We start from the raw sequence: 22,592 nt of genomic DNA on the forward strand, positions 1-22,592 counted from the left end.
ATATGACAAAAAGTTCACAAAAAATTGCATAATTAAATGAATTTCTTAATAATTCCTTAATAATGCGTAGGTAGTTATACCTAAATATAAAATGGAATGATTGGTGGATTATTCATAATTTTGTCAATGAAATTACAGTATTCAATGAAGGAGAATACAATTACTTACTATAAAAAATGATACCTTGTGTAGTTATTGTAGTATGTTTATACGAAAACAAATATAATTAAACAAAATGTTATCTATACTAATATTATAAAGCTGAAGAGTTTGTTTGTTTGTTTGAACGCGCTAATCTCAGGAACTACTGGTCCGAATTGAAAAAAAAATTGGTGTTAGATAGCCCATTCATAGACGAAGGCTATAGGCTATAATATATCATCACGCTAAGACAGAGCCACGCGGGTGAAACCGCGGAGCGCAGCTAGTTAAGGCATAAAAATTTATGTTAACAACAAAATTATGTAAATAATGCTTATTAGGTATTAAAGCAAAGCTTCAATCTAGTTATTATTTCAGTATTTTGACTGGTATGATATGTGTTCTATGTTGCTTCAAATATTTCAGCTTTCATTTCATCACAACAACTTTTGTAATTAAATTCCATTGTTTTATTTGTATTTGAACTAAAAAAGTATTTGACAAAGGTTTTGTTTGACCCTTCTTTGTTTATTTAAATTTATCACAGAGATTAAACATACATTTATTTTTATATCTAGAATAGATAATTGGTATTACCTTAAGATAGTGAAGTGCATACAATATTGTGAAATAACTATTAATGATAATTCTTTTCTTGCAGGTAACAAGCAATTCAAATATCCATTTAATATCAAATGTTGGAAATAAGCCCAATATTGCTCCAAAGCTTCCAGGACAAAAAGGTGCTTCAATACTTGCACCAGCTAATACAGCTCAACCGATTGTGATTCAAAAACCGAAAGGGAATGACAAGATGATGGTTCCAGTCAGTATCGCTCCTGGCACCCAGGGAAAACAAACTATTGCATATTTAAGCTCAGTTAAAAAACCCAGCACAAAGAGCATAACGGAAAACCAATCAATACTGATATCAAGCAATCAAACATCTGTTAATACAAACAACCAAAAACTTTTTATAACACCCATGAACATGCCAAAGATTCAAAACACGAAATTCATTTTACCCGTCACTCTCCCTGCTACTATGTCAACTAAGGGACCTGTGATAAACCTTCAAATAGCTAACGGACAAATACAGAATGATCCTCAAGGGAACATAACAGTCATGCGAGATACTCCAATGGAGTCTTCTGAAGTGCCTCCATTACAACCACTAGGGAAGATAGTTACTATTAATGGCAAGGATGGTTCTATACCTCAAAGTCCGAAGACAGACAAAGGATTTACTATATCCATTCCTGGCTCTAGAGCTGAGCCCACTGGTGAGCAGGGCGAGTACACCTTATCAATACCAGAGACTAATGCATCAATGAATGATGACATTTACACTGTGTCCATTGCTGATGACGATGGTGGACAGAGTCAAGAGCAATCGTTTACATTGGCAATTCCTGAAAAAGGCAAAAGCCTTTTAAACAAAAACATCTTAGATAGAAATGACATAGCACCTGTTACAATAGCGGCTCCTGCCATATTACGGCGTTCCAACTCCGATAATAGTGAACGGAAAATAAACAATGCTAATATTAAACGTCGGATTTCTCTGTGTGTAGAGAATCTAAACAATAAAAACTTTAAACTAGGTCCGCCTCTCATGAAGCCAATGAATAAATCCGATGAACACATAGATACTGATAATAACGACGATCATCGCGTCCCGTCCCTCTTCTGTGATGAAAAGCTAGACAAGGATAGAGATTCAGACAATGAAGATTATAAAGAGAAATCTGACAAAAGCACCGCTAACGATATTACGTACATCACTTTGAAACGTGAAGATCCTGCCATGGAAGAAGATCCACCTGGCTTGATATGGAATAACGGAGTCGCAAAGCTGCAAGGAAGCAGCATACACTTCAGGACTAATGAATTTGGTATCATTGATTTGATTGACGGCAACAAAGACGACAATTCAGTCGGGAAATATCACACGCCTTTGAAGCAAAGAATTGATAAGACAAAAGAAAAGAAATTGTCATCACCTGAAGACCTCTACAGATGTGACGGGTGCGGATGTCACGGCATGGCCGCGGAATTCATCAACCAAAACTTCTGCAGTGTTACATGCCAAACGGAATATCAGAAGCTAAACCACAAGAAACGGGAAAGAGAAAGAATTGAATTGGCGAAGAAGAGGAATAAAATGAAAAAGCTTTTGATGCGGAAACAGAACTCTGATTCTGAAATGTTGCAAGACAAAGAGGACGGTGTTAGGAGCCAGGAACAGGAGACACAAATATCTGAAGTACTATTGATGAAAATGAATGAAGAACTAGTTGAGAACGAGAAATATCCATGGATGTGCGGGAAGAATGGTTTCTCGTGGATGCGTTACTTGGACGTCTGCAAGGCGAAAGCGGCTCCTGTTAAATTGTTTAAGGACCCGTTCCCATACAATAAGAACGGGTTCCGAGTGGGGATGCGACTAGAGGCGATAGATCCGCACCATCCGTCCATGTTCTGTGTGGTGACAGTGGCCGAGGTGCAGGGCTACAGGATGCGCCTGCACTTCGACGAGTACCCGGACGTGTACGATTTCTGGGTGAATGCGGACTCGATAGACATATTCCCGCCGGGCTGGTGCGAGAAGAACGGGCGCTCGCTCAAGCCGCCGGCCAGCTACACGCCGGCGACGTTCTCGTGGCCGATGTACTTGAAGCAGATGCGCGCTATTGCGGCGCCGAGGCAGCTGTTCCCGCATGTCACTACGTCGACGGTAAATATATTCTTATTATCTTTGTTGTTTTTACTTTAAAATTTAAAGTTTGTTTATTGTTTCAATATCACAAATTTTATGTTTTTAATGTCCTTAATTTTTGACTCTCAGTCAAATAACATCTCAATAAAAATGCCAGTTAAGAATAATGTAGCTTTCTGCTGGTGAAATAATTTTTCAAAATGTTGCTTCATTTCAGAGTATACATTTCAAACAAACACAAGTGAAAATGAAAAAATGAAAAATTTCTGTATTAGTTTCAAAAAATGTTACATAATATAGTTACATGTGCTGCATTGAACCCCACACTAGGATCCCCTGTGTTGTGAACTTGAGGCTCAATCTCTTTCATCGTATTACATAAAAAATATTTCAAAGTTTACTTGCCATTTTAAATATTAAGTGTGTGCATATGTGCGTGTGTGTATGCGTGCGTGTATATGTGTGTGTATGTGTATATGTGTTGATGTTGTATGAGTGAAATGTTTCCTCTTTTCAAATCTTTCCTCTTTACGCTTGCACATTTTCATTTTATAACATTAGTAGGTATACATATGTTTACACTTGTTAATTACACCACTTTCACACAGATGGTGAAGCCCACCGGTTTCCGCATCGGCATGAAGCTCGAAGCGGAGGACCGGCACAACGACATGGTGTGCGCGGCCACAGTGACCGACGCGCTGGACCAGCGGCTGCTGATCAACTTCGACAGCTGGGACGACATGTACGACACGTGGGTGGATCCGACCTCCCCGTACATACACCCGGTGGGCTGGGCGCAGCAGAACGGGCTGGTGTTGACTCCGCCTAATTGTGAGTTGTTTTTTTATATTATAGTTTTACTAGCTTACCGCCCGCGGCTTCGCCCGCTTGGTCTAAAACCTAATAAATTATATACTAAAACATTCCTCTTAAATCACTCTATCTATTAAAAAAACCGCATCAAAATCCGTTGCGTAGTTTTAAAGATTTAAGCATACAAAAGGACATAGGGAAATAGGGACAGAGAAAGCGACTTTGTTTATACTATGTAGTGATGATGAACTAAGTACGTATCTAAGGATTGGAACTCTACCGAATACAGTTTTCCCAGCTAAGAAGCCGGTAATCAGTAAAAATAATCTATCCAAATTTAAAGCAAATGTGAATAGGCACCTTCTAGGTAAATGCTCCAACTTAGGACGCGTTGTCACTTACGATCAGGTGAAACAGCGGCTAAATGTTTCCCTATTCATGAATAAAAAAAAAAACTTAAGTTTCTTATCGCGCTTTACGTTGTTACGCTTTTGGGCGGCGTGCGCGTGTATCTCTGTCTGTCTCCCTCTCTCTAGAAAGCAAGCCTCAAGCTTGTTTTAAAGCGTGAGACGAATTTCGAATTGGTCTGATCATCTGACTTTAATAACTAAAAAAATAATCATAGAAACATAAATTTAGTGTCGTTAGTCAGCCTTTCTTTTGATCTGTAACGAGCGAAAAGTAAGCAATATAAAACCAGCCATATTTTCGCTATTTTTTACAACAAAGACATACAAATAGTTCGCAAAAATAAATGGAAGAAATAAAAACAATGCTGCTTCGGCTCGCACGCTGCAGTTCCATTATGCGTAAGCGCACGATGTTGCACGTGACTAGGCTTGCACACGAGTGTACGCACGTCACGTCACGTTGTGCGATGCCCTCAGCTATCCAAAATCTGAACGGGCTGACTCTGGATACAACCTAAGTTACCGAACTTATCTATACTAATATAATAAGTATAATAATTCAAATAATAATTCAGTCACGTCCATACTCTGTAAGACTATGGAACGTGTACTGAACAGCCGGCTCCTGGCACACCTAGAAGCGAACGACCTCCTCAGTGACCGACAGTATGGGTTCCGCCGAAACCGGTCTACTGGGGATCTTCTAGCGTACGCCACCTACATCTGGAGCGAGGCCATCGAGAATCATGGTGAAGCACTTGCTGTCTCCCTTGATATCTCGAAGGCCTTTGATAGGGTCTGGCATGATAGTCTTATTGGCAAGCTTTCATCCTACGGTCTGCCTGCTGGTCTCTGTGCCTGGATCTCAGATTTCCTGAGAGACCGGTCGCTTCGGGTAGTCGTCGACGGCTGCTCGTCCGACCAAATGGCTATTAATGCCGGGGTCCCTCAGGGATCAGTTCTCTCCGCAACACTCTTCCTGCTACATATCAACGATCTGCTGAAACCCGGTATCTATGGGTACGCAGACGATAGCACTGTTGTGGAGAGATATGTATCCAATGCGCGAACCAGTACGGCACAAATTCAGTCTCTACGAGAGGCGATGGTCGATCGCATGAACTTGTCCTTACAGGCGGTCTCCGATTGGGGCGATGCCAATCTGGTCAAGTTCAATGCGTCTAAGACCCAGGCGTGTCTATTCTCCGCTAAACGGAGTCCATTCCATCTGACTCCGACTTTCCAAGGTGTGTCCGTGCCGATAACTAACCACCTCGAGCTTCTTGGTATCACCTTAACGCCTACTCTGAACTTTGGCTCCTTCATAGAATCAAAAGCCCAAGTTGCCTCAAAAAAGCTTGGAATTCTGGCGAAGGTGAGACAGTATTTCAGCCCGGGACAGTTGCTCAATCTTTATCAGGCACAAGTCCGATCGTGTATGGAATACTGCTCTCACCTCTGGGATGGTTCCGCCAAGTACCAGCTGGAGGCGCTTGAGGCGATAGAGAGGCGTGCCAAGAGGCTCATTAACGACGATGATCTTGTAGGCAGAAAACTCCAGAGCCTCGGTCACCGCCGTAGAGTGGCTAGCTTATCGGTCTTCTATCGGATACACTTTGGTGAGTGCGCTGCGGAACTGCACGATCTTGTTCCGCCATCCCCGTTCTTCCATCGATCGTCGAGGCGCACAGATTCTAGGCATCGCCATATGGTGGACGTTCCATGTACCCGGACTAAGCGGTTCGATTCCACATTCTTTATCCGAACCGCAAGGGACTGGAACATGCTTCCTGAATCTGTGTTCCCCGACGAGTACAATATGGGGGTCTTCAAGCGTAGAGTGAACAGGTACCTTCTAGGGAAGCGCGTACCATCTTAGACCACATCTCAGCTTAACATCAGGCGAGATTGTGGTCAAGCTCTTCCCTATCGTCAATAAAAAAAAAAAAAAAAAAAAAAAAAAAATAAGCTAGAGTTAATCTCAAAAACTACTGGTCCAATTTGAAAAATTCTTTCGGTGTTAGATAGCCCATTGTATCTATGTATGTATCTATACAATGGTTAATATATCATCACGCTAAGACAGAAGCGGAGCAATGTGGGTAAAACCGCGGGCACAGCTAGTAGCAAATTGGGTGATGTCAACGCTCGAACGATCGTTCTCTTAATTTAATTGATTGTTTCTTCGATATGTGTTCAAATTAAATCAAACCTAGTGAAGGAGGAACTCTTTGGTTCTATTAATTTTTTCATAAAACGAAGAAGATGTTTCTCTATGGCATATATAAGGCAGAAGATCAAACATCGATCTAAAAAAAAAAGTTATAATTTTATATTATCACAATAGTGAAATCTATCTTTAAGTCTATAGAATTTAGATCTATCCCACCAAAAACATAAATGTAAAAATTGGAGCCGAGTTCAATCGTTGACTTAATTTGCCAAAAAAAGAAATGAGATCTAAATGTGTGCCAAGTTCTGCAGACAGTCCAGAAATTTATTTACAAAAATGTATTAAGTTCTTAGGTTGACTGAAAACTCAATTGTTTTATTTTCCCTTAGAGAACAATGTTTATTCCAAAGAGGCTAGTTTTTAGAACCTCACAAAATATAAACAGTATGTAAAACTAGCCTCATCAAATTATGGGGTTCAATGGGTCATTAGTTGTTTGCTTTGTGAAAATAATTATATTATTCAAATTAAAAAAGTTATATTTTGGAATAAACATTGTTCTCTAAGGGAAAATAAAACAATTGAGTTTTCAGTCAACCTAAGAACTTAATACATCTTTGTAAATAAATTTCTGGACTGTCTGCAGAACTTGGCACACATTTAGATCTCATTTCTTTTTTTGGCAAATTAAGTCAACGATTGAACTCGGCTCCAATTTTTACATTTATGTTTTTGGTGGGATATCATTACTTTTTGTACAGAAAATTACTCTGCAAATTTGATTTACTTTATAAATATAATACTTTTTATACACGATTTTTTTTTCTTGCGGTTTCTCTGTATGGTTTGTTTAGTATTATTTTCTATATTTTCATGTAGGTATGTTATGAATGTCAGCGCACATTGCCCCGTCATTATCTGCAATTTTTTAAACTCGTTTTCTGTTTAAAAGATTACATGATTTTCTAAACATCCAGCGTGAATTTGTACACACACTATTACCAAGATGCAAAGATCGTTGTAGAAGAATCGTCGCCTTACTCCATGACGTTACGGTATTGCCATGACGCGATCTTGAAATTTTACTCTAAACGCGCCTAAGGTTGTTTCACTCATATTAATATTACGCAAATTAAATCATTTCGACCTTCGACGAAGCCTTCTTCCATTACACCATTTATGGTAATTATTTTTGCATGCTTGTATTGGCTAAACATGTTTGTGCTTTATTAATATAATTGTATCACCATTGAATACCATGTTTAAAGCAAAATAAAGATTTTATTTATTTATTTACACTGAAATTAAAACTAAACTAAACACTCATAAATTAAGAATAAACAAATGTGAATATGTAAAATTATATATTATTTTTAACTGTATGAGCAATAAAGGCAATATTTTTATTACAATTTTCTTTTATTTTACGTTTAATAACAGTTTTGAATAAAGAAATCATGCAATCGAAGTAATCCGCCCTAGCGATACTAGCGCGAGTGAGTGTGATGTCAAAGGCGCTTCGAATCTACAGATGTTTCGTCCTAAAATATGTAAACTTCAATAATCTATATCTCAGTCATTTATTGATGGATTTCAAAATTTTTTTCGGCCACTGATTAGTTTTGATCTATTTTTTAAGACTAGTAAGGTGAATATACTATTTTCTTTTTTTTTAAACTTTTCCATTTTTCCATACAAACAAAATTTATGTCATTGAAAAAAAAATTAAATACAAATAAATTCAGTATTTTCTGATTTTTTCCTTTGTACACTCACTATTACCTAGTTGATTACAAAATTTGAACTTCCTAGGTCATCTGGAAGTGGGTTAGGTTTTGTATATGTCTATAAGTCAGTCAGTCTTAAAAATTGCGATTTTTGGATATTAATATCTACGCAACTGTTTAATCTGTATTTATGAAATTTAAGGTTCTTGTTTATCTTGAGGTCCTCTTGATATGTACCAAATTTGGTTTATATAACTTAAATAGTTTTCGAGTTATAAGGGGGTGAAAAGTGGCTCGAAATGGTTCGTGTAAATATACACACGGCTGCTGCTCGCCAGTTCTCTTCGCTTGAACTCGGCTTGACACGCTGCCGCGTGTCTAGATAGTTCATTAATTAAAAATTATGATAAAAGAATCAAACGTTAATTAAGTATCTTAAAAAAACGTTAAACCAAAAAACACTACCACAATCTATAGGTAGGTACTAAAATAACCTAGAGAAATTAGAAATAACCGATTTGCCGAAATAATTATTTTTCAAAAATTTCACAATATGTCTGAAGTTCTTTACGTAATAAAAAAGTCGGGTTATAAGTGTTGTAATTCACCACTGAGACAATAGCTATGAAATTTCCTGTTGATTTATTCGAAATGTAGAGAATTTTCGTATTTGTTTAATATTCTATTTCGATTTGATACACGAAGGTATAATATATATAAGGAAAGTTTAAAATGTTTTTATCATCACTACATAGTATAAAACAAAGTCGCTTTCTCTGTCCCTATGTCCCTTTGTATGCTTTAAATCTTTAAAACTACGCAACGGATTTTGACGTGGTTTTTATTAGGTTTTAGACAAAAGCGGGCGAAGGCGCGGGCGGTAAGCTAGTTAAATGGTAATCACGTCGGGGTCACCAATGTTGAGTAGTGCCTTTGCCCCCGTAGGTTGCCCAAATAATAAAACCTTTCCTTCAACTGCTTTATTACTCTTCACAATACATTAGTGTTATTTATGATAGCCGTTATGCACTACTGATTTTAAATTCTAATAAATCTAAAAAGCGTCGGGGAAACAATGTGGACGCACACATATACAAAAAGCTCGATCAGCGAATTGTACATGTGTGTCCCTACATATATTATGCTTAAAAATAAATTACGCCTAAAAAAGCTCTATACTCTATTGTCATTTAATTAGAATATAGAAAATATATAGATGATATAGAAAGTATAGAAAAGGAGTGCATTTCTGTGTTTAATTTTACGAATTTTATTTTTTTATTTTTGTTCCAAACAATATGCATACGATGATAATTTACAACATCACCAATATATGTGTGAGAGAATTATAACATAGTAGTTGTTATGTGGCTATACCTTCCTATTATAATGAACTCTATGGTGTACAACATAGTGTTGATATTCAATTGATATGAAATGCATGGGGTGTCGGGCCATGCTATGGTTTATATTCTTTGAGTCAGTAGCTCGATGATATAGTCTCGGTACTACCATCGACCGCGCAAGGTGTGCGCACTGAGTCATTATTTAATATTATTTCACATATCTACCTAACTATAATTAATTATGGAGAGTTATTTAAATTCTCTGACATATGTATAAAAAAATATATTTTTAACTACATAATATTATGTCAATAACTATAGTCGAGCCAATTTAATAGGCAACATCTGACGTCTATCAATTTTATCTTCGAAGAGAGGTAACCTGATTAAAAACATCGATTAAAGTGAATTAATCGATACGGATTTGAAACATTTGTAAATCGAATTTATTAATTTATGATGATTTTTATTCACAAGTAATCAATGTATTCGATTCTAGATGTCAGATTTCGATGTTCAGAGTAACGTCTCTGGTATTTAAAAAGAAAAAAGGTTTATTGACACAAAATTGTAGCGACGTCAGTTCTTCAATTCAGAAATTGTTTATTATGTTTAGTATGGTTTATCAGTAAAATGAAATCTTAAAATTACTTGTATCGGTCATTATTATTATAAATATGTAATCATAATTGAAAAAAGTTAAGCAAATGTGCAGTTCTAACAAAACGAAATATCTAGACACGCGGCAGCGTGTCAAGCCGAGTTCAAGCGAAGAGAACTGGCGAGCAGCAGCCGTGTGTATATTTACACGAACCATTTCGAGCCACTTTTCACCCCCTTATAACTCGAAAACTATTTAAGTTATATAAACCAAATTTGGTACATATCAAGAGGACCTCAAGATAAACAAGAACCTTAAATTTCATAAATACAGATTAAACAGTTGCGTAGATATTAATATCCAAAAATCGCAATTTTTAAGACTGACTGACTTATAGACATATACAAAACCTAACCCACTTCCAGATGACCTAGAAAGTTCAAATTTTGTAATCAACTAGGTAATAGTGAGTGTACAAAGGAAAAAATCAGAAAATACTGAATTTATTTGTATTTAATTTTTTTTTCAATGACATAAATTTTGTTTGTATGGAAAAATGGAAAAGTTTAAAAAAAAAGAAAATAGTATATTCACCTTACTAGTCTTAAAAAATAGATCAAAACTAATCAGTGGCCGAAAAAAATTTTGAAATCCATCAATAAATGACTGAGATATAGATTATTGAAGTTTACATATTTTAGGACGAAACATCTGTAGATTCGAAGCGCCTCTGACATCACACTCACTCGCGCTAGTATCGCTAGTGTATCGCTAGGGCGGATTACTTCGATTGCATGATTTCTTTATTCAAAACTGTTATTAAACGTAAAATAAAAGAAAATTGTAATAAAAATATTGCCTTTATTGCTCGTACAGTTAAAAATAATATTATATTTTACATATTCACATTTATTTATTCTTTATTTATGAGTGTTTAGTTTAGTTTTAATTTCAGTGTAAATAAATAAATAAATAAATAAAATCTTTATTTTGCTTTAAACATGGTATTCAATGGTGATACAATTATATTAATAAAGCACAAACATGTTTAGCCAATACAAGCATGCAAAAATAATTACCATAAATGGTGTAATGGAAGAAGGCTTCGTCGAAGGTCGAAATGATTTAATTTGCGTAATATTAATATGAGTGAAACATCTTTAGGCGCGTTTAGAGTAAAATTTCAAGATCGCGTCATGGCAATACCGTAACGTCATGGAGTAAGGCGACGATTCTTCTACAACAATCTTTGCATCTTGGTAATAGTGTGTGTACAAATTCACGCTGGATGTTTAGAAAATCATGTAATCTTTTAAACAGAAAACGAGTTTAAAAAATTGCAGATAATGACGGGGCAATGTGCGCTGACATTCATAACATACAAGAAAATATAGAAAATAATACTAAACAAACCATACAGAGAAACCGCAAGAAAAAAAAATCGTATATAAAAAGTATTATATTTATAAAGTAAATCAAATTTGCAGAGTAATTTTCTGTACAAAAAGTAATGATATCCCACCAAAAACATAAATGTAAAAATTGGAGCCGAGTTCAATCGTTGACTTAATTTGCCAAAAAAAGAAATGAGATCTAAATGTGTGCCAAGTTCTGCAGACAGTCCAGAAATTTATTTACAAAGATGTATTAAGTTCTTAGGTTGACTGAAAACTCAATTGTTTTATTCCCTTAGAGAACAATGTTTATTCCAAAATATAACTTTTTTAATTTGAATAATATAATTATTTTCACAAAGCAAACAACTAATGACCTATTGAACCCCATAATTTGATGAGGCTAGTTTTACATACTGTTTATATTTTGTGAGGTTCTCAAAACTAGCCTCATCAAATTATGGGGTTCAATAGGTCATTAGTTGTTTGCTTTGTGAAAATAATTATATTATTCAAATTAAAAAAGTTATATTTTGGAATAAACATTGTTCTCTAAGGGAAAATAAAACAATTGAGTTTTCAGTCAACCTAAGAACTTAATACATCTTTGTAAATAAATTTCTGGACTGTCTGCAGAACTTGGCACACATTTAGATCTCATTTCTTTTTTTGGCAAATTAAGTCAACGATTGAACTCGGCTCCAATTTTTACATTTATGTTTTTGGTGGGATTATGTTATTCTATGTCGTCGTTACTAGGTTACGTTGTTGAATTTTGTTGAACTGTCAAATGTTGCCTATTAATGCCCGGTTCCTATATTTGAGAAACGATCCGTTTTAGTTACGAATAGTAGTATAATTAACCAAGCGTAAGCGAAAATCGTTCCTATAAAAAACGTCTCGTCAAGCAACTTACCGACGGCTTCCTACTGACGGATGGGAGGGTTACTATTAACGAACGGTAAGCATATTGTATGGAGAAGACAGTTTATCGCGTTCCTATAAATATTTTTAACGTCATTATGCTGTCAAAGTTACTATTCGTATAGCATTTTGGTTACCCGTCGATTTCGGGCGGTTAAATTCTTACTATTTCATTGTTTCCGCTTCAATATCGAAATGTGGAGTTCAGATAGTGATAGAGAAGTGTTTAATATTATATCGAATTTCGGAAGAAGATAGTGGGCGTGAAAGAGTATATATTATAGAGAAGGAGTGGATTTTTTTGCGACCCTGGATTCTCACGAATTTCAATTGAGATTTCGACTTGATAAAGAATCTGTTGAACAATTACTTCTTGAAATTTATCCAGACGTACGAATAAAAGGAGCCAGGTTAGTTTAATGGAGGCATTAATATTATACCAAACACGTCTAACCTTATTACATACCTAATTTATGTTGTCATTTCAGGTATCATGGGGTATCTCCATAACATCAATTACTGTTGACGCTGAGGTTCTATGCTTTAGGCACAACATCGATATCAGTGGCAGACCTATTTCCCTTGGTCACGGCATCACGCGTGAACGGGTGGACCGATTTCGATCATTATTTTTTTATAATATTCCTTGAAGTACGAGGATGGTTATTATGGAAAGAAAACATAAACATGTACCAAGGGCGAAGCCGGGGCGGACCACTAGTATATATATATTATATGTCTATGTTTGCAATGTAGAAATCAATTTTTTAAACATTGTATTGTAAATAATAAAAAATAAATAAAAGTACATAATAAAATGGAATAAAAGTTTTATTTCTTTATTACAGTTTAATTTTACATAATAATATGTAACTACATAATATATGCCAAAGAACTGTCCTGTGATTCTTACGCGACAACCCTCCATCGATTATCATCTTCTATATTATATTCCTTAACGCTGTTATAGGCTCTCTGAATTAAATACATTTTTTACATAAGATTTACATTTAGCACTAAAAAATTCTTTTTCTACCGTATGTCTAGATATATTGCTTAATAATATACAAAAATTAATTAGGTAGTTATTGTGTGTTCAGTATTTCAATTATTGTGTGTTCAGTATTTCAATTATTTCTTCATAATATTTGTCCATCATCCTTATTATGTTTGAATTTTTTGGCTGAAAATAAAAAGTTTTCCTGGTATTTGACCACTTTTTGCATTAAATGTGTTGGTCAACGAAGACCAACATTCATCCTTTAATTTATTCGTAGAAGCATTAGTCTCCTTACTGGTTATAATTGAGCAACCTCGTCTTTACTCATAGCCTTCTTCGATTTCTGTAACAGAAATACCTCATGTTTAACTTTAAGAGTGTCCGAAGCAAAAAGTAAGCGGCAGACGATTTTAAAGAAGAAATATAAAGGCGTACTTACCGGCGTAATATCCATTTTTAATAAATATATAAACAGTCGTCGTTGTATTTTTAGTGTAGCTGTGTGTAGGGAGATGAAATTAAAGATAGCGGCCAATTAAATTTTATATTTCTTCTAAATTACACAAAAGTATATTATTTATATTCACTAACTACAAAACGTGGGTCGGTGGCGCGAGCTATGGGACAACTGAGGGGCGACGCTATGTGACTGTGCGACGCGGCCGAAAATCCTGCGTCAGCACAGCACCTACAATATTCCCCCCTTTTCAAAAAAAAATGTGGAACATTTTTAAACAAAATCAAATTAAATTATCTTTATTAAGATTACTAACTCGCAACAACGAACCCTAACAATTCTGCTGACAGACAAAAATAACAATGTGAAACATAATACAAGATTAGTTCAGGAGTCGGTGAAACATTTTTATAAACACACGAACATTTATTTAAAAAAAAAAAACTTAACATATAAAAATTACTAGTCTGCAGCCATGGTGTTTGATATAACGTTATGATGTCCTCTCTTGGCATCATTGCGGCCATTTGCCAACAATACAATCTAATAAAGTCCTACGATCGAACAACATAACATTACATACACACAAACATTATAATGTAAAGTAACATTATTAATAAAAAAATACGCAATGTATAATATTAAGGTATCATGTACCTAGTACATTAACATGCAAATAAAATCGTTCACAATTAATACGAAAATATAATTAAAATTGTTCCCGTCTCTTACACTATGACGATAGATACAATAACAATGCAATATGTGAAACGTCATGACATTAAAATTTTAATAACACACAAAGAAATATAACTTACATGTTTGTTAATACACAACTTTATTTAATTCTCGTGTTCTTTCCACCTTGATTTCGGGAACAGATAAGCTAGTAGTACTCATAACTTCTTTTTTAAACCAATTACTAGCAACTTTAATACACTGTTGTTTCAAAACACAACAAACAAAAATAGTTAATATAACTGCAATGAAAATTATTATGATTCCAAATATATTAATTTTATTTTCCAGCTTTGAAACATTGGAAATACTTTCGTTAATGACAACACTTTCCTTGGTTTGATTTAATCCCATATTAAAATTGTAAAATATTGTATATAGAAAAATAATTGTATAAAATGTATATATTTAGTTGTATATAGTTTGAAAATAAAAATGTTGAATAAAATATTTAAATATAACCATTCTTTAAATTCCAAGAATTACGTGACCTAAAACAACAACATACAATTTGCAACTTTGCATGGTTGCAATAACAATGGCTATGTACATGATTAAAACATAAATTTACTTGGCGTTTTTCGTATTCGCCCTGATCGTGTAACATAATTTTTACAGCTGGATTTGTCTGTCTCAAACGTTACCTTTTTAATTACCTTTTTTGTATGTAGAGAATCATTAATTTTACTATCACTCATATTAACAGACTTACCTGTGAACTTAGTCACAATATTATTATCATCAGGTAAAACGTATGCAGGTTTTAACCTATCTATTGAAACGTTAAGTTGTCTGTCCATTAATTGAATTTTAAAAGTTTTATCCTTTCTACTAATGACACGATATGGCCCATCATACGGCGGTTGTAATGGTTTCCGTACGGCGTCATTTCTTAAAAATACATATTCGCAATCAATTATATCTTTATGAATGAACATTTTACACGGTAATTTATTAATTCTAGGTACCGGTTTCATACTGTGTATAATCGACCTCAATTTATCAACATAACTATGTTCGTCACACGGTTTTATATTACTTGTGTCATAAAAATCACCAGGCAGCCTTATATTACTGCCATAAATCATTTGAGCTGAAGTTACGCCTGTGTCTAATTTAACAGTTGTGCGTAACCCTAACAATACTGTTGCTAGTTCATCAACCCATGAATTACAATTTAAACGAGCCATAAGCGCTGCTTTTAAAGATCTATGCCAACGCTCTACTGCACCGTTGCTCTGTGGATGATATGGGGTGGTCCGCAACTTTTGTATTCCCATTAATAACATAAGCTGCTTAAATAAATTACTTTCGAATTGTCGACCTTGGTCACTTGTAAGCCTAAGGGGACAACCGAACCTACAAATCCAACCCTCATACAACACCTTTGCCACAGTCTCCGCAGTAATTTCTTTTAAAGGGAAAGCCTCGGGCCACTTGGTGTACCTATCTATGATTGTTAGACAATATCTAAACCCTTCTGATGAAATTGGCAATGGCCCTACAAGATCAATATGTATATGCTCAAAACGGCACGAGCCTTGAAAACTTCCTAAATCGGATACAGTATGTTTTGAGACTTTAGCTCTTTGGCACTTAATACATGTTTTAGACCAAATTCCTATATCCTTATTCATTTCTGGCCAAAAATATCTATCTGTTACTAATTTCTTTGTGGCTCTAATACCCGGGTGACTTAAATTATGCACAGCATCAAAAGCTAAACGTCGAAATTGTTTAGGTAAATATGGTCGAATTCTATCTGTGGATGTTTCACAATAAATTTGTTTATTACAATCGAACATTGCAACACGCTTAAGTGTAAATTGACTGTTTACGTTTGACCGGTGTCGCATTTCTGCAAGTTGTTCATCCGTTTCCTGCGCTCGGGCGAGTTCTGCGAAATCTAACACGGTGGGACATGTTATTGTTTCAATTCTCGATAACGTGTCAGCGACTATATTTTCCCTACCTGTTACATGACGAATATCTGTACAAAACTCACTAATAAACATAATTTGCCTAGTTCTTCGAGCAGTTTCCCTATTTGTACCTATTTTACTAAATGCAAAACAAAGTGGTTTATGATCTGTATAAACTATTAATTCGCGCCCTTCAACCATGTTGCGAAAATGAATAATTGATAAATATATCGCTAACAATTCTCTATCATAGGTACTATATTTACGCTGAGCTTCCGTAAGTTTACGTGAAAAATATCCTAAAGGTTGCCAAATATTGTTAATTTTTTGTTGTAAAACTGCACCTATACACGTATCTGAAGCGTCAGTCATAAGAGACAATGGAGAATCTAAGGAAGGATATGTCAACAAAACTGCATTTTTCAAATCGATCTTACATTGTTCAAAATTTTGTTCTGCTAATTTATTCCAATTAATTTTACTTTTGTCTTTCCGTTTCGCACTACCAAGATATTTATTTAACTCTGACTGATGTTCAGCCGAGTGAGGAATATGAGATCTATAAAAATTTAACATGCCTAAAAATCTTCTAAGTTCTTCTATAGTACTAGGCTTAGGAAAATCTAAAATTGCTTTAACCTTGTCTTCGAGCGGCTTAATGCCCTCGGTAGAAACTTCATAACCTAAAAACTCTAATTTTTGCTGACCAAAACTACATTTTGAAAAATTGATAGTTATACCGTATTGATTAAAACGATCAAAAACTTGCTCTAAATGTTCTCTATGCTGACTTTCTGATTCTGAACTGATAATGACGTCATCGATATAAATAAATAAGAAATCTAAACCTTTTAAAACTGTTTCTTGCATGAAACGTTGGAAAGTTTGCGCAGCATTTCGCAAACCAAATGGCATACGCATAAATTCAAATAAACCAAAAGGTGTAATAACTGCTGTCTTTTTTATGTCATTTTCTGCAACAGGCACAGAATTATAGGCTCTATTAATATCTAATTTAGAGAAAATTTTCTTATTACCCAAAATATATGTAAAATCATGTAAACGTGGTACTGGATAACGATCTGGTTTCGTAATTGCATTTAAACGTCTATAATCACCGCAAGGCCTAATATTACCATCTTTTTTGGGAACTATATGTAGTGGACTTGCCCAAGGACTACTACTCGGTCTACAAATCCCTAACTCTTGCATAACAATAAATTCATTTTTAGCCTTTACGTACCTGTCAGGAGGAAGCTGCCTCGCTCTCGCATGCACCGGCGGTCCTGTCGTCTCGATATAGTGACAAACATCGTGTTTTGGCGTCTCTTTGTAAGAAATAGGTTTAGTTAAATCAGGGAATTTATTCAATAAATCGGAATATGGACATTCCATAATTGTTTTTAAAGTGGGCACAGTAGAATTTGAGATATTTCCCTTAGTACTCAAATTAGTTACTTGATCAATCAATCTACGTCCGTTTAAATCAATTAATAATTTATGATTAGCTAAGAAATCCGCACCAATAATTGGTTGCTTTACATCCGCTAATATAAAAATCCAACGGAACGGTCGTCTCAGACCCAAATCTAGAGACAAAAAATGAATACCATATGTTTTAATTTCCGTTCCATTAGCAGCAAATAATTTATATTTATTACCTTCTGCATAAACCTTACCATACACCACACTACGCGGGATGACGGACACATTTGCACCACTATCAACTAAAAAGTTTAGTCCTGAATTTCTGTCCAAAACACTGAGACGGTTATTTCTGTAGACTCGGTCGCAGGCACCCGTCGCTGGCTGCACCGATGCTAGTTTTCCGCTGGTTTCTCACGCTGACTAGGTTTCCAGTTGCACGGTTTCACACATTTCGTCGCTTTGTTTTTATATTTGTAATGGTATTTACAAAGCCAATTGGGATTATGCCTTTGATTACGTTGAAATCTACCTCTTGACCTGGATCGTGACCTCGTTCTAAAATTTGATGTATTATTTCTTGTTTCCAATCTCCTCAGTCGATTATTTAATTTTTCTATCTCACCAATCAAATTATTTTCTGGACTGTTGCTTAAACTGGACTGTTGAACTGCTGATACCGAGTTTAAGGGTGTCATGCTCTCCATAACTTTATCTGCTATTGATGCCAAAATATCTTCACTTTTACTCTCGGATACGGCTAACACAGCTCTTATTGCCGGCGGTAATAAATTTTGCCATAAAACTAGAAGTGTTTCTGTTGTTACTCGTCCACGCGCCAAATCTTGCATTTTCCTCATTAATTGTGACGGTTTTTGATCACCCAATTCCGTTTCGCCAATTAATTTTTTTATTTGTCGATCTTCCGATTCTTCAAAAATTTGTAATAATCTTCTTTTTAATTTTTCATATTTTCCTGTCTCCGGCGGGCTAATTAAAATGTCCGTGACTTGCTCGATGACTTCTGGCGTTAATTTAGAAATTACTATTTGATATTTCGCCTCATCTGACATTTTCTGTGGCGATAAAACTGCTTCCGTTTGTATAAACCATATTTTCGGCGATTTCTTCCAAAAATCTGGGATGCGGGACGTAATGGAGATTGATGATAAACTTGCAAATTCTTCTTTAACCGGTTCCATGGTGATATTTAATTTTTATATGTACTTTTATGTGTTATTAAATTTTATTTAGTTATTTAAATTTTACCGCTGCCACCGCCCTGTAGTTTCTTCTTGAGTTGTCCGTATATTTATATTTATATATTAATTTTGAATATTTGTTCTCCCTACTACACACTCACGTCGATATATCACGCCGGTCGAGATCACGTCGGGGTCACCAATTTAGTGTAGCTGTGTGTAGGGAGATGAAATTAAAGATAGCGGCCAATTAAATTTTATATTTCTTCTAAATTACACAAAAGTATATTATTTATATTCACTAACTACAAAACGTGGGTCGGTGGCGCGAGCTATGGGACAACTGAGGGGCGACGCTATGTGACTGTGCGACGCGGCCGAAAATCCTGCGTCAGCACAGCACCTACATATTGTTATTCTTTAATTATAAAACTTGACAATGAATCAACAATGAATGACAATAATTTGACAACTGACAAGCAATGCACGCGTGCGCGAGAAAAACGTTCCGTTTTTGCTTTCTGTGTAACGCATTAGGTTGTTTAGAAGGAAAATTATCACGCAGATGTCTACAAATATATAGTTCTTTAGTATTAGTTCTTTATTAATAAGAAACTTTATTCTTAAAGTTTATAATTCGGCTGTATATTTAACTTATTTTGTCCTGAATTTTGTGTAATTTTAATTTCAATTTGGCTTATAACGAAACGCACATCTGTGAGTGAAGAGGGCTCGGTATTTTTATGACCAACGGATGTCCGTCGACAGCACGTCAAGAAATAAAATTGTGGAACGGTAATAACGACTCGTAGTTAGTTCTAGAAAAACGGATAGTAGTTTTGATACTATGACGATCCGTTGAATATAGGAACCGGGCATAAAATGGCTCTACTATAATAAACTGACAATATGAGAATCGTCAACCTTGTCGCGCGGGTTCCGCACACGAAGTATTTTTGTACGCAAACACTGTTATCAATGTCGCTCTGGTTATAGCTACGTAAGTCGAGACAAATTCGATAAATAACATATATTTATTATTTTGCACTTTGTTTGTGTGGAAATTAGCTTATATTATTTAGAATTTTCGATAAGGGTGGGAATGTCATCAGTACCTACTGGTCGCGCCAATATAAAAAATATACGCAAATATATTCTCGATATAAAGTGGACTGTATTTAGATCAACGTGGTGTTAGCAAAGAGGGGAAAGACGGGAACACACGGCACATACCTCGTCGGAGGGAGTAGCGTCCAGAACACACGCCGCGCCACGCGGTCAGGGTCCTCCAGCTCGCGGCGGGCAAGAACGGGTCCAGTCCAACACTCCACACAAACACACACGCGGCGGTGAGCGCGACCAAGGGCCGGGGCACGGGATACCCCGGTGGTGGTACAAAAGCACAATGCCTGATGATCTAGAGAGCCTCGTGGAAGCTCTCCGGCGGTGAGTCCCGATCCTCGCTAAAGATCGGAGAGAACTACTGGCTGTCATTCGTGACATAGGTAGGTCACGTGACGAGCGCTAAATAGCGCGCGATGATTGGTTGTGCTCGTATGTAGGGAAGGATGAAGGAATACACCACAAATAATAAACATTTAATTTCTACATTTACTATTTTAATTATATTGGCGTTACCATATCCACCCGCCCTAAATGGGTCACCATTTAAAACCAATCATAAGATACAGCGAAAAACTATGACTCTAGGATCGCATAATGCGCGCGGGTTAATAAAGTCCTAAAAGCCACGGCGGTAATATAAATAGCAAATTCTATGGCTCCAGGAGCGCATAATGCGAGCGGGATAATAAAAAATCCTAAAAGTCACGGCGGAAAATATAACTAACAAATTCTATGACTCTAGGATCGCGTAATGCGAGCGGAGTATAAAAAATTCCTAAAGTCACGGCGGTATTATAAGTTATAACTAAGAAATTATAACGAAAGCGGTGCAAAAACTTAAAATTAAACTTAACTAACTGCGGTAATATATTAATGCGATATAACTATTGTCTTGGAAGCGGACATAAACGAACGACCGGGCGAAGGTAAGTTCCCTTGGCGGTTTTAACTGTACAAACGCGCGCGACGTCGTCCTTTGAAGGATGTACTTTCTCTACGACGGCTAAAGGCCAGGTTAGGGGCGGTGCATTATCATTTATCACAACCACGACCGTTCCAGGAGTAATAGGTGTGGAAGGCGTATTCCATTTCTGCCTAACCTGCAGACCGTGTAAGTATTCCAATCTCCAACGTTTCCAAAACGACTGGACCAACTTGTCCAGTAGCGAATGCCTATCAAGCAAACTGACGTGATCAGATTTGACTTGCGGCGCGGGTAATGCTAATAAGAGCGCGGTGATTAAAATAACACGAAACAAATGCGTTATAATATTCATATATTTAATATGATAATAATCAATGATCATGATAATTATGTGATCATTGCGCGGTAATATCACTGGATGCTTATGTGCATATTCCAGGGCGGTATCGCTTAGACGTCCGATGAGGATAAGTCTGTTGCGAATAAAAGGCTTCAAGTGATTGAAAGCCTGCAAATAAAATTTATAATAGAGTATATTAGAATACTCCTCTGCAAAATATTTATTTTGCAGGGCGGGAATAATTTTATTTACAGCGAAATTAGGTTCCTCTACGGTCATCATAACACCGCGGCGGGGCAATAATATAAGGAACCTATAAATATAAAATACACGACGCGACGAGACGCGAAGGGCGGTATCGTATAAAGCGCAATGCTTTATAGGCGGGCACACAGTGTGTGTTAATAATTTTCGTTCGGGAATGTCTGCAATAGACTCACCATCGAGACTCCTAAGAGGCCAATCAAACGGGTCCGAACGAGCCCACTGGGGTCCTTGGAACCACAGAGGGTGCGAGACGAGATTTTGTGGCGTAATGCCACGCGAAAGAACATCAGCGGGATTTTCAATACCAGAAACATGGTAGTAGTTATCTGATGGGATGTTATACGCGACTGTGGGAGCAACGAAGCCCATCATGTCCCACAGACGGGCGGCAGTTGACAAGATGGAGCGCTTAGTGCACATCACATCGGCGGGTACGGTAATTTTAAAATAAAAACAATCATCAACGGAAGACCAATGCAGATCAAGTAATTTATGTTGCACGGTCTTATCAAACTCCACCGCGGAGGGTAAAAGTTTGTGCGAAGCGGGAAGATTATCTAACACATTTTTACTATTACTATTCCATTTAACTAGATCCTACTGAGCTCCCTTAAACAAATCAATGAGCTGCTGCGACGCGAAAACTGCTTCACACTCCGTGGGAACAGAGAAGGCGATATCATCCATGTACAACGAGGAAGACGCAATGCTACTCGCGAGCGGATATTTCGCGCCGTCATCTTCTACGAGCTGTCTTACCGTGCGCAGTGCATGATAAGGACTAGACTTGATGCCGAAGCAAACTCGATTAAATTGATAAAGAAGTAGCGGATCCTGCGGGCTGAAACGATATAAAAAACATTGAAAACGACGATCAAACTCACGCACGAAAATCTGCAGGAATTGTTGGCGGCAATCGGCGGTCATGGCAATCGCGTGG

General features: G+C 36.3%; 1 protein-coding gene across 1 annotated transcript in view; it reads left to right on the forward strand.

Moving 5' to 3' along the window:
- LOC123691455 overlaps window positions 1-22,592 on the forward strand; it is a 40,016-nt gene that overhangs the window by 1,997 nt on the left and 15,427 nt on the right. Inside the window, exons 4-5 of the mRNA XM_045635858.1 lie at window positions 803-2,878; window positions 3,469-3,694. Coding sequence (XP_045491814.1) covers window positions 803-2,878; window positions 3,469-3,694 — 2,302 coding nt within the window. The remainder of the gene's footprint in view (window positions 1-802; window positions 2,879-3,468; window positions 3,695-22,592) is intronic.

Source organism: Colias croceus, chromosome 4 (assembly GCF_905220415.1).
Source record: "Colias croceus chromosome 4, ilColCroc2.1".
Lineage (NCBI taxonomy): Eukaryota > Metazoa > Arthropoda > Insecta > Lepidoptera > Pieridae > Colias > Colias croceus.